The sequence below is a fragment of the Acomys minous genome (assembly GCF_964271855.1).
Source record: "Acomys minous genome assembly, chromosome: 2".
NCBI classification, from domain to species: Eukaryota; Metazoa; Chordata; class Mammalia; order Rodentia; family Muridae; genus Acomys; species Acomys minous.
In genome coordinates this window covers 84478285-84491394 of record NC_140484.1, presented here as the reverse complement: position 1 = coordinate 84491394, position 13110 = coordinate 84478285, and the positions used below count along the sequence as shown (strand labels likewise).

Genomic DNA, 13110 nt, shown 5'->3' with positions numbered 1-13110 from the left:
GCTGGTACAGCAGGGTGGGTGGGTTGGCACTGTTTGGTACTGGTGACTGAGGAGAAGTTGGATTGGTTGGGGTGGCTGGGGAGGAGGCTAAAGTGAGCTACAGCAATATGGGGGACCAGGAGGTGGGGAGGGTCGTCCCTCTCCAAGTGGCCTACTGAGGGGAGGCTCCTTTCCAAATGCGGTCCTCATCTCTCCTGTTCACCACCCCCCACTCCCCACTCTAGAACCGGAAAGCAGAATGTCTGGTCTGGTCCCTCCCACCCCACACCAGGCCCAGCTCCTGCACCGTTGCCATGGAGATGGGAAGCAGTGGAGGGTACTGCTGACTTTGGGGGAGTGGGGATGGGCTGGGGGGGGAGGGTTGGGGAAGGAAAGATGAAATGTTTAAGGAAGAGAGTTCCAAGAACTGTAGGCGAGCAGGCGTCTAAATGCGAGCTAAGGACCCCTCCCCCTCGCGGGGACCGAGCTCAGAAGCCCCCCACCCCATCCCCAGGTACCCAGCATTGCTGCCCAACCCGCCAGGATCGGGAGGAGACCCGGGGCCTCCAGCTCAGTCGGTTGACCGCCCTACACCACATCCCATCTGGCACTGTGACCTCAGCCACTCCCCCTCGGCTGACCCTGGCTGACACCCTGCAGCCCCAGCTCTGCAGGAATGGGGTGGTAGGTGGGATGAAAGGTCAGCAAGGGCCGGGTCCCCCATAGCGCGGACATTACTGCCCCAACACCCAGGACAGCTCGGGCCCCTCCCCCTCCGGCCTCGAGGGAGGGAGCGGGCACACTCCGCCGGGGCGGCATGAATCAAAAGCTCGGCGGCTAAGAATAGCTGGCACGCAGCTGGTACCGAGACGGGCTGAGGAATCGGCGAGGGGGGGGGTTGGCAAAGGGGAGAGAGGGGGTGCCCTGAGATGCTGCGGGGTGACAGGGGACGGCTGGCGTGGCCAGGAGCCGGGCCCGGGGAGAATGAATGGAGGTGGAAGAAGGCGGGAGCAGGGAGGCTGGGATAGCCCCGGGTCGAGAGAGGGAGCTGGGACTGGGGGCGGGAGCAGAGGGGGCGCGCCGGCCCGCGGAGAAGGAACCGGAGGCGCAATGGGCACGCGAGGCGCGGGTGGGAAGAAACTGGAGACGCCTGGAAGGGGCGCCGGGTCCAGGAGGCGTAGGAGGCTCTGGCCCAGACTCTAAGCTTTGGAGGGGTTGGGGACCAGGGTGACCTGGGGGAGGGGCCCAGGTGAGCCGGGGTGGGCGAGGCGGGGGAGTGGCCGAGCCGGGTTGGGAGGCGGGGACCAGGACCCAGTCTTGGCCACAGTGAGCCTAGGAGACCAGTATGGCTTAGGGGGCGCAGCACGTGGGGGATGGGGCACACCCTCCTAGCAAGGATATGATCTGGGACGGGGCACACGGGACTGGGTCTCAACCCAATTTGGTGTCACCCGTAGGGGCCATGCTACCTTCCACACCCGCACTCCCCCCCATACACACCCTAAATGTACACCCAGGCCGGAGCCGGCGCCAGGCCAAGGACATCCCGGGCGCCTCCGCCCTCTCCCGCAACCCCAGCTCTCGCAACTGCACCCTACCCCAGAACCTCCCCGTGGTGCTCGTAGCCCTTACCTGCCTGGCGGGGCTGCTGAGTCCCGGTCGGCGGCGCCCGCGGCCCCTCCCCCCTCCCCCCACCCCCCACCCCCCCGGACACGGGGGACCCTCAGGCCATGCCCCACCGCCCCGGAGGGCGAGCAGGCCGGGGAGGGGGCGGGCGAGGGCCGGGGGGAGGGCGGGGGGGCCGCGGACCTCACCCCCCCCGCGGGCCGGGCCGGGCCATCCGCAGCGCGCCCCCCTTTCTGCTGCGCCCGCGCTCCCCTCCTCGCCCGCCCCGAGGAAGGGGTCCGGCCGGGCTACGCGCGCCGCGACTCCCGCCGGCTCTGCCTCCTCCTCCTCCTCCTCCTCTGCCTGGGGCCGCCGCGCCGCCGCCTGCTCCTGCTCGGCGCCTCCACTGCCACCCGGCTTGCTCTCTCGCACTCGCTGTCTCTCCCTCACCCGGTCTCTCTCTCTCTCTCTCTCTCTCTCACTCTCTCTCTTGCTCTCCTCTCTCTCCCTCCCTCCCCTCCCTCCGCCCTCTCCCCTCCCTCCGGGAGCCCGCAGAGAGATACCGCCCCTCCCTGCGCCCCCAAACCTCGCCCATCCTCCCCCCCCAAACGCAGCTCCGCCCCCTCCCCTCGCCCTCCTCCACCGTTCATCTCCACCGCCCTATCCCCAAATCCGGACTCCACCCCTGCTTAGCCCCATGTGTCCCAGATGGGGGTCCCCCGCTTCTCCCAGGAGAGCCCCTCTTCCATAGTGCTCCCCACCCTTTATACACATGGTAGGGTGCTATTTGTATTTGTAGTGTCTGTAGATTTCCAAATTGAATGCTGTGAGATATAGATTCCTGTTCCATACCCCCAAATGTATGTGTGTGTGTGTGTGTGTGTGTGTGTGTGTGTGTGTGTGTGTGTGACACACACAACTTTCCACATAAGACCACACACGTGGAAGTACCTGAGATAGGCACATGTCCCTTCTCCCAAGCTGATCCTGTAGACCAAGCATATGGATAGCTGCCTACTCCTTACGGCATGCCCGCCCAGTACACATGACCAGACACACACACACACACACACACACACACACACACACACACACACACAGCTTCGTGAACAATGTCGCACCCCTGTGTCATAACATAGGGACAGCACCCTGCAAGACTTACCTACTCCATTCATTCTCTAATTGCATGATCAGATCTGCCCACAAGAAGCACACACGGTAGACAGACACATGTGCTATTCAAACAAGCTCGCCCGCCCCCACACCCCCATCCATCACACATATGTACACCTGTTCGACTGCACACCCTGCCCATAACTCCCCCTCCATGGCTGTCCTTGAGTACACTCTAGGTGCCAGGTTTGGGGACTTCTTTCTTGTCAAAGCACAGAGAGGCTAAGTAATTTATCCTGTGTCGCCCAGCTATAAAGAAGTGGTGTCGAGGGTGAAGAGCACAGAGGCTGCCACCGTTGTCTCTACTAGCTTGCTATGCTGTTCTAAAGAACATTCCTGAGGTTGTACATCCTCCATTCGTCCTATATTGCCTCCGGTCTCACACACATGGGCACACAAAAGCAATTGTGTACAGGTAGTCAGTGTTCCCGTGCCTGGTACATTCTCAGAGGCAAGGCAGATTCAGTCAGCATCCTTGAGCCCTCTTCAGCCCTGACTTCCACTTTGCCCAGTAGCATCCCCAGGGCCACTAGGGAACACCAGCGCCCATAGAGGGCAGTTCTGGGTAGCTTCTGGGTTCATCTCCAGCTGCAAGCTCTCTGGGGCATCCCAGGATAAGCTAGAGTTGGTACCCAGCTCAGAGAGGCCCTCATCTTGATGCAGCCACCCAGGTGCTGAGCAGCTGAGCCCATGGAGAACAGCTGCTGGTGTTGAAACCAGCACTGAGTGGCTGCGAAGCATGCTACAGTTTACAAGGCCCTGTGGAGGTCTCCAGCCTCTGGTGAGAGACCTCTGTGCTACAGATGAGCATCTGAGAGGTTCCGAGGTAGCCAGTAGGCTGCCCAAGGTCACTCTGCCCTTCATGTACCAGGCTTTCTTGAAAAGTGATGTGTTCCTTTCCAAGGCCCCTCCTGGGGCTCTCAGCAGTGGAGGGCAGATGAGAGACGTCTGCTCAGAGCCAGCAGCCTTGGCTAGATGCCGCCACACCCACAACCTCCACAGGGCTGCCATGTCTCCTCTGTAAGTTTCTTTGCTTTTTCCTTGCAGAGCCTGGGCCCCTAGGTTGCTGTCTCATGAATTGGCAGGAAAGCCCTGCAGGACTCATGGGCCTGGCATGCAGTGGGCATGGCACAGCCTTCTCCCTCCTTGGCTTTGGGTCCTCCCACTGCCCACAGCACCCCCACTCAGGCAGATACCTTGAGAACTGAGGTGCGACCTAAACATAAAAGTCTGTCTTTACAGCCTTTGACCAAGCTGCTGTTCCTATCCAGCAGCTTAACTGAGCACCTACTGTTAGGTGCTAGGAAGCCCAGCTTTGATTTGGGAATACTGAAGTACCCCAAAATCCCTGCCTTGGTCTGCAAGAGACAAACGTGAATAAACAAGGCCATACTGGTTGGATCACACCTAGAAGAAAAGGAGGCATTCTAGAAAGCACCTTACATGGTGGTCAGAGCTGAGGCTCCAGCAATGAGAAGGGGCTGAGGGAAGTCTTCAGATAGAGGAGGGGAGGGGAGATGGGGTGAGACTGGGGGGGGGGGGGAGGGGGTTCTCTCCCGGGCCCCAGCCCTGCATGCTGCACTGAGACTGAGGCCGGCTTTGGCTTCTCTCCTGCTTCTGATGGGAAGGTGAGGAAGCAGGGGCGTGGGGAGTAATGCGATCTGATTTATGGTTTGGAAGGATTGCTCTGGCTGCGGCAGGCAAGCAGCCCAGATTGGAGGGGCTCTGTGGGAGGAGGGGGAGCAGGGGAGGTGACTGCAGTGGTCTAGGCTGGGATGAGGCAGCTTGCAGAATGCTCTCTGCTCAGAGCCCAGGGCCAGGTTGGTGTACTTCCTGGAGATACCTGCTCTGACTATCAACCCCTTCTCCTCACTGGACCCTCCACCACCGCCCACCGCAGCAGCAGCAGCAGCCTGCTCAGGGCCCGGCCTGCAGGAGAATCTTGGAGTTGCACCTTTCAAGCTGCACACATGCGTGCTGTTCACACACGTCCCCACAAGCAGGCACACACACAAGGGCTGGGAGGGCCGGGGTAGGCCATCTGGATGGGGGTTGGGAGAGCCCTGGAGCCTGGGAATGATAGAAAAGTCCCTTCATTAGGCTGTGTGGTAAGTGGTGGACACAGGATAATAACAACCTTAGCATATTCTGCAGCCTGCCCCGCCCCCTCCTGCTCCCTCCTCGGGATGGTCAAGACAGAGAAAAGGGAACAGAGCCAAAAGCCAGCATCCTATCATACATGGCCTGCTTTGTTCTGAGAAGGCTCCTGGACCAAGGCTGAAGCCTACCAGTATGAAGGATGCCCTGGAGAACCACGTGCATCTTCCTTCTGTCCATCTAAGTGCTTGTACTTGCAAACGGGAGCAAAGAGGGGGCAGAAGCAGAAGTCTGGAAAGTGGCAAGGGGTGGGTGTGGAGAGACCCAAGGCGGGATCAGGCTTTGGAACGTTGGAGGTTTCCGGCCACAGAGGCAGAGCCTCCTGGAAGCCAAGAGGGGCGGGGAGACACACCAAGAGAAGCTGAGGAGACCAACAGTTGAGAGAGACCAGATCAGAAAGGGAGGCAGAAGGGAAAGCCTAGCAGGACCAAGGGGCTTGTGATCTGTCCACTGGACTGGGACACTCGCCAGTCTGACACCCCAGAACTACCCCAGGCATTGTGGCCTCTTCTAGTCTGGGTGCTGGGAAGCCCAGCTGGATGCAGGCAGCTTGGCTCTTGGGGGCCCTAGTGGTCCCTCAGCTTTTGGGTTTTGGCCATGGAGCCCGGGGTCTTGGGAGGGAGTGGGAGGGAGCCTGGGGAGGGGCCCTGGAGCAGGAGCGAGAGAGGGAGTCGATGATGCTGAAGGTGAGTGTCGGAGGGGCACTGTTAGCTTGGGGTGAAGGGTTGTAGAGCTGGGCAAAGAGTGAGGTTTACGTGGTTCAGAGAGCCAAGAGGGAAGGTGGGAAGGAGACTGACATGTGTTCTCGGCCCCAGGATCTACAGGAGGCCCTGGGGCTGCCCACTGCGGTGGGAAATAAGGAGGATAATCTTGCTGAAAATCATGAAGGCAAAGAGGCCTGGAGAACCAAGGAGACTCCAGAGGAAGAAGAGGAAGAGGAAACCACCACAGCAGGCTTTTCTAGTCCCAACCCTTTCCCCAGCTCTTCTCCCACACCAGAAGACACCATCACTTATATCTGTGAGTATCCAGAAACCCGGATGGCCTATCTGTTCAATCACAGGCCCATCTGGAGGCCAGGCACATCAGGGGAGCCTAAAGCCCTGAACTTCATCTACATGGTCCAGATTGCCTCATCCACTCCACTCTTGGGAGTCTGAGGGCCTTGTCCTTAGGGCCCCTGGTTGCTCCTCCAGTTGAGCATTCTGTCCCTTCACAGTGGGCCGCTTGGCCAGCCTGGATGCCGGCCTACACCAACTGCACATCCGTCTGCACACTTTGGACACCCGTGTAGTTGAGCTGACCCAGGGGCTGCGGCAGCTGCGGGATGCAGCGAGAGACACCCGAGACTCGGTGCAAGCTCTGAAGGAGGCAGAGGTCCGCGCTGAGCAGGAGCACGGCCGCTTGGAGGGTGAGCACCAAGAGGGCCTAGATGGGAGGAGGGGACCCAGGGAGGTCTGGAGGCCTGGGGACCACGGGCTCCAGGATACCAGAAGGTCCACACCAGAACTGGCATGCGCTGGCACATCTGGAGCTGGATTCCGAGGTGGGTGAGCCAACCTGTGCCACACCCTGAAAGCCCCACCCATTGTCTGGAACCGCCCACACCCTAGCCACGCCCACGGAAGACTCTGGCTCCACCTCCTAAGACACTACAGCTCTAATAAGACTCCCCGGGACCCACTCTTCTCCACCTACAGACGCTTTGGCCCTGCCCCTGACAGCCTGGCCAGGCCTCATTGGTCACTGAAGTTCTAATCCCTCCTACTATCCACGCCCTCTCTATCCTCCTCAGTGCTTTGGCTCCTCCTGATCAGTTTTGACCACTGAAGGGCTGTCTCCTTTTATAGCCACGCCTTCAGCAGCCCTGTCCTGGCTTCACTGGTCACAGCGGTTCTACCTCTGACTCCGCCCTCTTTCAGCCCCCCCAACACCCCCTGCAGCCCTGGCTCGGCTTCGTTGGTCTTTCCGACACCAGCGATTTGGCCCCGCCCCCAGTAGGCCTGCCTCCACCTCATTGGCCATCCTTCATCTGGCCCCGCCCTCCACCTTCCCGCACGGCTCTGGCTCCTCCCTCTACCTACGGGCCCCGCCCTCTCCGGACTCCCGCAACCTTGGTTCTACCTCATTGATCACCTAAAGGCCTAGCTCTGGCCCCGCCCCCTCCCGCCCCCTCCCGCCCCCCAACCTTCTGACTCCGCCTCACCCCCACACACACAGGTTGCCTGAAGGGTTTGCGCCTAGGCCACAAGTGCTTCCTGCTCTCGCGAGACTTCGAGACCCAGGCGGCGGCGCAGGCGCGCTGCAGGGCGCGGGGCGGGAACCTAGCTCAGCCTGCGGACCGCCAGCAGATGGATGCGCTGAGCCGGTACTTGCGCGCTGCGCTCGCCCCCTACAACTGGCCGGTGTGGCTGGGTGTGCACGACCGGCGTTCGGAAGGGCTGTACCTTTTCGAGAACGGCCAGCGCGTGTCCTTCTTCGCCTGGCACCGTGCGTCCAGCCTGGAGTCCGGTACCCATCCTAGTGCGGCATCACATCCACTCAGCCCGGATCAGCCAAATGGCGGCGTCCTGGAGAACTGTGTGGCGCAGGCCTCAGACGACGGTTCCTGGTGGGACCATGACTGTGAGCGGCGCCTGTACTTCGTCTGCGAGTTCCCCTTCTAGAGAGCTGGCCCCTGCCCTGCAGCTCTCGCTCACATTTCTGCACCGGGCCCTGTGCACCGTGCACCCTACTGTTAGGGATCTGGAGTCGCTCAGAGATTCACCATGACCGTGAATAAAATTTAATAAGAAGAGGCTTTTTATTTTAGATATTGGCACCCGGACTGATTGGGACCAGGTCTTTACCTGAGAAGCGCTCCCGAGATGCAGAAAATCCCTAGGCAGAAAAGCCCAGCGCTTGTAAAGGCAACCCCACAAGAGTACATGTGATTGCCTACATGGAGGCAGGGGCTTAACTTTTGACATATATGTCTTGTAGTTGCCCTAGTCATCTTTTGAGCAGGGTAAACAAGTTTGATTACAAAACCAGAAATAGCAGTTAGCCTTACGACTAAACTTGCTAGAACAGCAACGTTTACAGAATCAGTCAATTTAAGAATAGTCTTCAATGTCTGGGAGAAAAGGAAAGTGGGCTGCTAGTGTACAGCCCGAGCAGGCTAGGGGCTTACACGTCCGTCAGAGGCATTTTTTTTTTCTTTTGCTCTCTCAAGCATAGTAAATCTAAGCTTTTAGACATAACGTTAACCATCAGACAATATGCACTCTGCATCCTGTACTGGCATCGTGCACCCTGAACCCCCACACCATGCACCTTCTACTCTACACACAGTGCACCCTGCATCTTGAGCCAGAAGTGCCACCAATCCCACCTGGTGCCCGGCCAACCCTCAACATGTGCCACCTCTCATGTCCCCACCTGTCCTCAAAACTTCAAGCTCCCAGCTAGGCCCAGTGCCTATAAATCCTTCTTTGAGGGATCGTGGAGACACCTGGCCTCTATCTTACCGAAGCCCCACACCCCAACTTTGAGTACTTGTACTTGTCGTTTTAAAATACAGAATGTCAGAACAGGTGATTGCGTGCACCTGTGCGCAGATGTCTGGAGTATTCATAAACCGGCGTGGGTGCCAGCGTCCCTAGCGTGCTTCCTCACAGGGCCTTTAGGACCTGAGCGCTGTCATCATCTCAGACGTTGGCCTTGGTCTGAGCAAAGAGACCAAGGAAACATAAAGGTGTGCCTTAGGTCCTGACGTTTACTCTTGTTCTGTGTGGACCAGTGTCTCGGGCCTGTTTTTCTTGAGGGCACCACTTCATCAAGCCCGTTCTAGAGAGGCTAGACACCACAACCATCAGAGTGTGAGGTCAGGCACAACGCAAGGACTTTGCTCATGGGCATACTCAGGTTCCCTCAGCCTGAGAAAGAAGCCAAGTTAGCTTTCCCCTCTCTGAGGCTAGGTCTCCTAGTCCGACCCCTGGGGCAGTCAGTCTCTCCTGTTGTGTATGTCTCTTCGGGTGGCCGTGTGAGGCCTTGTACACGAACGTTGGAAACGTGGAAGTGGCTGAACATGTACCGCCAGCCACCCCTGCCCATACCTTACCGTGTTCATGCCTTTATTCCCTGATAGACAGGACAATTCCTAGCCCTGGGCCAGCTTGACTATCAGCGTTTCGTGCAGGTGAAGGCGTTGTGTGACTTTTTATGGGGTGACATGAAGAGATGCCCGTTCACCCCAGATAGGGCCTAATCGCAGTCGGAAGAGGTGATCCCACCCAAATCTGGCTGGTGAGCCAATGGGTTCCTTGGGTTTATTTAGAGGAGCACGGCTCACACCCACCTCAGCACAGGTGATGGCTCAAGAAAGCTGTATCCCTGGAGCCCCTGTCACAACTTGCAGCGCCTCCTCCTCTCTAGCCATTGTTTACAGATTGCAAAACCTGGGGGAGGGGGCTTGTGAATTTGTAACTTTCTGAACTTCCTGCTTCTTATGACCCCCTTTCCTCCCTCCAAGGAGGGTTTTAAAAAAATATTTTTATGTGTTTGCTTGCATGTATGTGTGTGCAACATGTGTGTGTCTGGTACCCAAGGAGATCAGGAGAGGACAGATCCCCTAGAAGCTAAGTTACAGATGGTTGTGAACCCCTGTATGGATGCTGGAGGTCATCCTGGGTCCTCCGCAAGAGGTCGTAACCACTGAGCCAACTCTGCAGCCCCCATGAAGTGACATTATAGTTGGAAGGAAACAGTTAAAGAGGGGTTCTCTGCACCTCTTCTCCTGTGTCACGATTAGCTTTGCGTCATGTCACGAGTGCTAGTTGTACCCTCATCATTGTTGTGATGAGGTCCCAGAGAGGAACAGCTTGACGAGGGCCCTTTCAGCTCACCTGGCGGGGAAGGCATGGTGGCAGGAGCAGCCTGGTCTGGGAGAACAAGCACTTGAAGGTGCTGGCTTTCATGTCTGGGAAGCTTGGGGAACAGCTCAGACGGGACGTGGAGTAGTCATGTGCTCCTCAAAAGGCAGCTCTGGTGACCCACCTGCACCAACCATGCCTCCTTTCTTAAAAGTTTGAGAAATCCCAGAAAAGACATACGTACCATCTGAGTATTCACACGCACGAGCCTGCAGGGTATGAGGGGGAATTGCAGAAGCACCCTCTGGAGAGCCCAAAGCAGACATCATTATAGGCCCAGGAATGGGGGATGTGATCCTGACTGTCCTTATGTTTCTGCTAGTGCCCCTCCCTCAGCCATGACCCCTAAAATGTCACCTTTGGGTTCACTGATGGCCGGAGGAGCCATGCCTATTCTCTGCAGAACAGACCGTTCCGTCTGCCCCCTGCAGAGGCAACCCTCAATCTTAGCGAGTTCAAAGTCAGCCTGCTCTACACAGCATGTTCTAAGACACTCAGGGTTACATAGAGAAACCCTATCTCATCAAAACCCCAAGAGCAGTGCCCTGGAATCAAAAGACTTTGTATCAGGGATTGGAAAGATGGCTTGGTGGTTAAGAGCTCTGGCTGCTTTTCCAGAGGACCTGGGTTCAATTCCCAGGACAACCTCCTGTAACTCCAGTTCCCGGGAGATCCGGCCTCCACGGGCACTGCACACACATAGCACATACATACATACAGGCAACCCCTCTCCCCATACACATAAAATAAGAATTAAGAAGGCAGTGGTAGCTCACACCTTGAATCACAGTAGCTGGGAGGCAGAGGCAGGTAGATCTCTGTGAATTTCTGGACAGCCTTGGTGCACATAACTGCAGACAAAATATTCATACACACAAAATAAAATGAAGAGAAATAACATGGCGGCGGCGGCAAGAGAGGCTCCAAGAGGAAAGCATCGCTGAAGAGCCTCCAGAGGCCGTGGTGGGCGACAGGGCAGCTGCAGCTGGGGAAAGTCACTGTCCTTCCTCTGGGCTTCAGTACCTTGGTGATTAAGAACAAACAGCCGCAACACTTGATGCTCATGCTGTGGAACCAGCAGCAACGGAAGGAAATGTTGGCAGCTAAGACAAAAACTGAGAGAGAGAGAGAGAGAGAGAGAGAGAGAGAGAGAGAGAGAGAGAGAGAGAGAGAGAGGCTCGTGGGATAATCTCCATTAAGACCTTTAGCTAAGACCACCGTAGACACCAGTGGTGCAGAGGTGGTTTATGGTGAATCTCCAGATGACTTTGCTTCTTACTTCAACAGGCAGACATCTCCTTAGATTCTCACCACAACATCGGATAGGCCTCGTGGGACAACAGTAGGGCTCCGGGAACAGCTCCCAACACTTATACCAGATTCACATGAAAAAAGTTACCCCACAGTACATCACAAGACATTTCACAGACCTGATCGTTACTAATGGAGAGCGTGAAACACTGAATGGACTTATTTTGAGTCACTTGCCAAGTAGTCTGCCTGCTCATTTGAAAGTGAATAGTGTCCATCTTTATGGAGAAATTAAGAGACGAGGCAAAGACTCCACAGAACACGTCCTGGAGATAATTATGAATAACTTTACAACATGGCTGGCTAAGGAATGTGCCTGCTTCTTTCTTTCCTCACAATCCTAAGTTTATTGTAAGGCATTTTGCTACGGGTGACAGTTGGCAGGATTGCAGCTTCTTCAGGTCTCACAGATACATATTCAAGAGTGGCAAGAAAGTGGAAATTCAGGGACTGGGACCACATTTTACCTTAATGTCATGATCTCTTCAGAAGGGAACCTCTGACTCTAAGTATGGGAGTATGAATGGGTCCATAAGGCACAGAAAATGGATACAAGTACAAGAAAATTCCGTTATAAAATATTAGGGGAGCAGTATTAGATTTTGCTCGATAGGCTTGTTTTTAAAAGTTTATAATTTAATAAAACACCCTTTTCAAAATGGAATTTATCAATTTTACAAATCTTCTATTTGAACAAACGACCAAGTGCTATAAATTTCCCCTCCATATAATAAATATAAATAAATGTAATTTTGGTGAGGGTCTAAAAGTCCTAAGACTTGCTGTCATTTCAGATTAGCTGTGAATAATTTCATTGGAATGAAGACCCAAACAAACTTTCTAATTTGCACTCCCAAAGAACTTGTAGGCTAGAATAAATATTGTTGGTAGAGCGTGTAGCCCTGACGGTCTTGGAGGCCAGTTTACCAGGACTTGGAGCGAAGTTACCGGTCACTGAAGTTAACCTTTCATTCCTGTTCACCTGCTCTGTTCTGTCTAATTACCCTCAGCTGCCATATTCCACGCAGGCACTTGAGTTCTTGACTCTTCTAATGGAACTCTCACTTCCAGACTGGAGAAATTGCCTTCTTGGTACAACTAACTGCTAACACACTATGAATGTTTTTGTTGCAATCTTTTGTTGTTGACCACGTGAGCCCAGAGGGCAATGTTAGTGTCCTGTGTCTCTTGCCGCCTTATTTATTAAACAGGGTCTTTCATTAACATGGATCTCACCATTTTAACCCATACTGGTGGCCCACAAATGGTCTCCCCAAGTGCTGGGCATGCACAGCCATGCCCAGCTGTTTGCATAGGTGGCATGGGTCTGAACTCAGATCACAACTGCATAGCCGTCTCCCCATGCATACCTGGAATATTTAAAGTAAATCCTGTAAGTAACTACAGGATACACACTGCAAGTCTCCCAACCTTTGAACGAAGATTTGCAATTGTTCTGTAAATTCCTAGAAGCCTTGCCAGGATAAGGCATCGGGAGCCTTAAGAGTTGGTGTTGAAAAGATACTTCATTCATACCAACAACAAGGACAAAACTCTGTATGCCATTTTATTGCGTGCTACAGCCATGTGCATGTAATAGTTGAGCCTTGTGAAACAGAAATGCATGACAACTCGGTGAGGCAGATGTTAAGGACTGACAAGTGGAAGACTGTATGCTGCTATTGAGAAGCTTTTGTACAGACTTCAAATTTAATTCTCTTGACTATTCACTGGTTTGAGAAACCTGATCGGAAAGGGTGGGGGGGAAGATAAAGCATCAAACAGTTAACTTAAAAAACAAAGCAAACCGGGTGTGGTGTCACACGCCTTTAATCCCAGAACTCCGGAGGCAGAGATAGGCGGATTGCTATGAATTCAAGGCCAGCCTGGTCTACAAAAATAGTCCAGGCCAGCCAAGGCTACAGAGAGAAACCCTCTCTTGGAAAACAAACAAACAAACAAAACCAACCAA

General features: G+C 55.2%; 2 protein-coding genes and 1 pseudogene across 7 annotated transcripts in view; 2 read left to right on the top strand and 1 right to left on the bottom strand.

The window, feature by feature from the left end:
- SHANK1 (SH3 and multiple ankyrin repeat domains 1) overlaps positions 1 to 2002 on the bottom strand; it is a 51545-nt gene extending 49543 nt beyond the window's left edge. For 3 of the 5 annotated variants that reach the window (XM_084772136.1, XM_084772138.1, XM_084772137.1), the window contains exon 1: positions 1612 to 1955. The gene's annotated coding sequence lies outside the window, so the exon portion shown is untranslated. Of the gene's footprint in view, positions 1 to 1611; positions 1959 to 1984 lie in introns of those variants that run through there. The other 2 variants (XM_084772135.1, XM_084772139.1) reach the window with 2 other exon arrangements.
- A 3250-nt stretch (positions 2003 to 5252) lies between these two features.
- Positions 5253 to 7725, top strand: CLEC11A (C-type lectin domain containing 11A). The gene is made up of 4 exons (XM_084772140.1): positions 5253 to 5600; positions 5730 to 5934; positions 6134 to 6325; positions 7135 to 7725. The coding sequence occupies exons 1-4, from the start codon at positions 5454 to 5456 to the stop codon at positions 7578 to 7580; spliced, it is 990 nt and encodes a 329-aa protein (XP_084628266.1). The 5' UTR covers positions 5253 to 5453; the 3' UTR covers positions 7581 to 7725.
- Positions 7726 to 9631: 1906 nt separating this feature from the next.
- On the top strand, positions 9632 to 11737 carry LOC311609904 (ribosome production factor 1-like; annotated as a pseudogene). The gene is made up of 2 exons: positions 9632 to 9636; positions 10848 to 11737. The product of its transcript is annotated as a ribosome production factor 1-like (transcript).
- The last annotated feature ends 1373 nt before the right edge of the window (positions 11738 to 13110 follow it).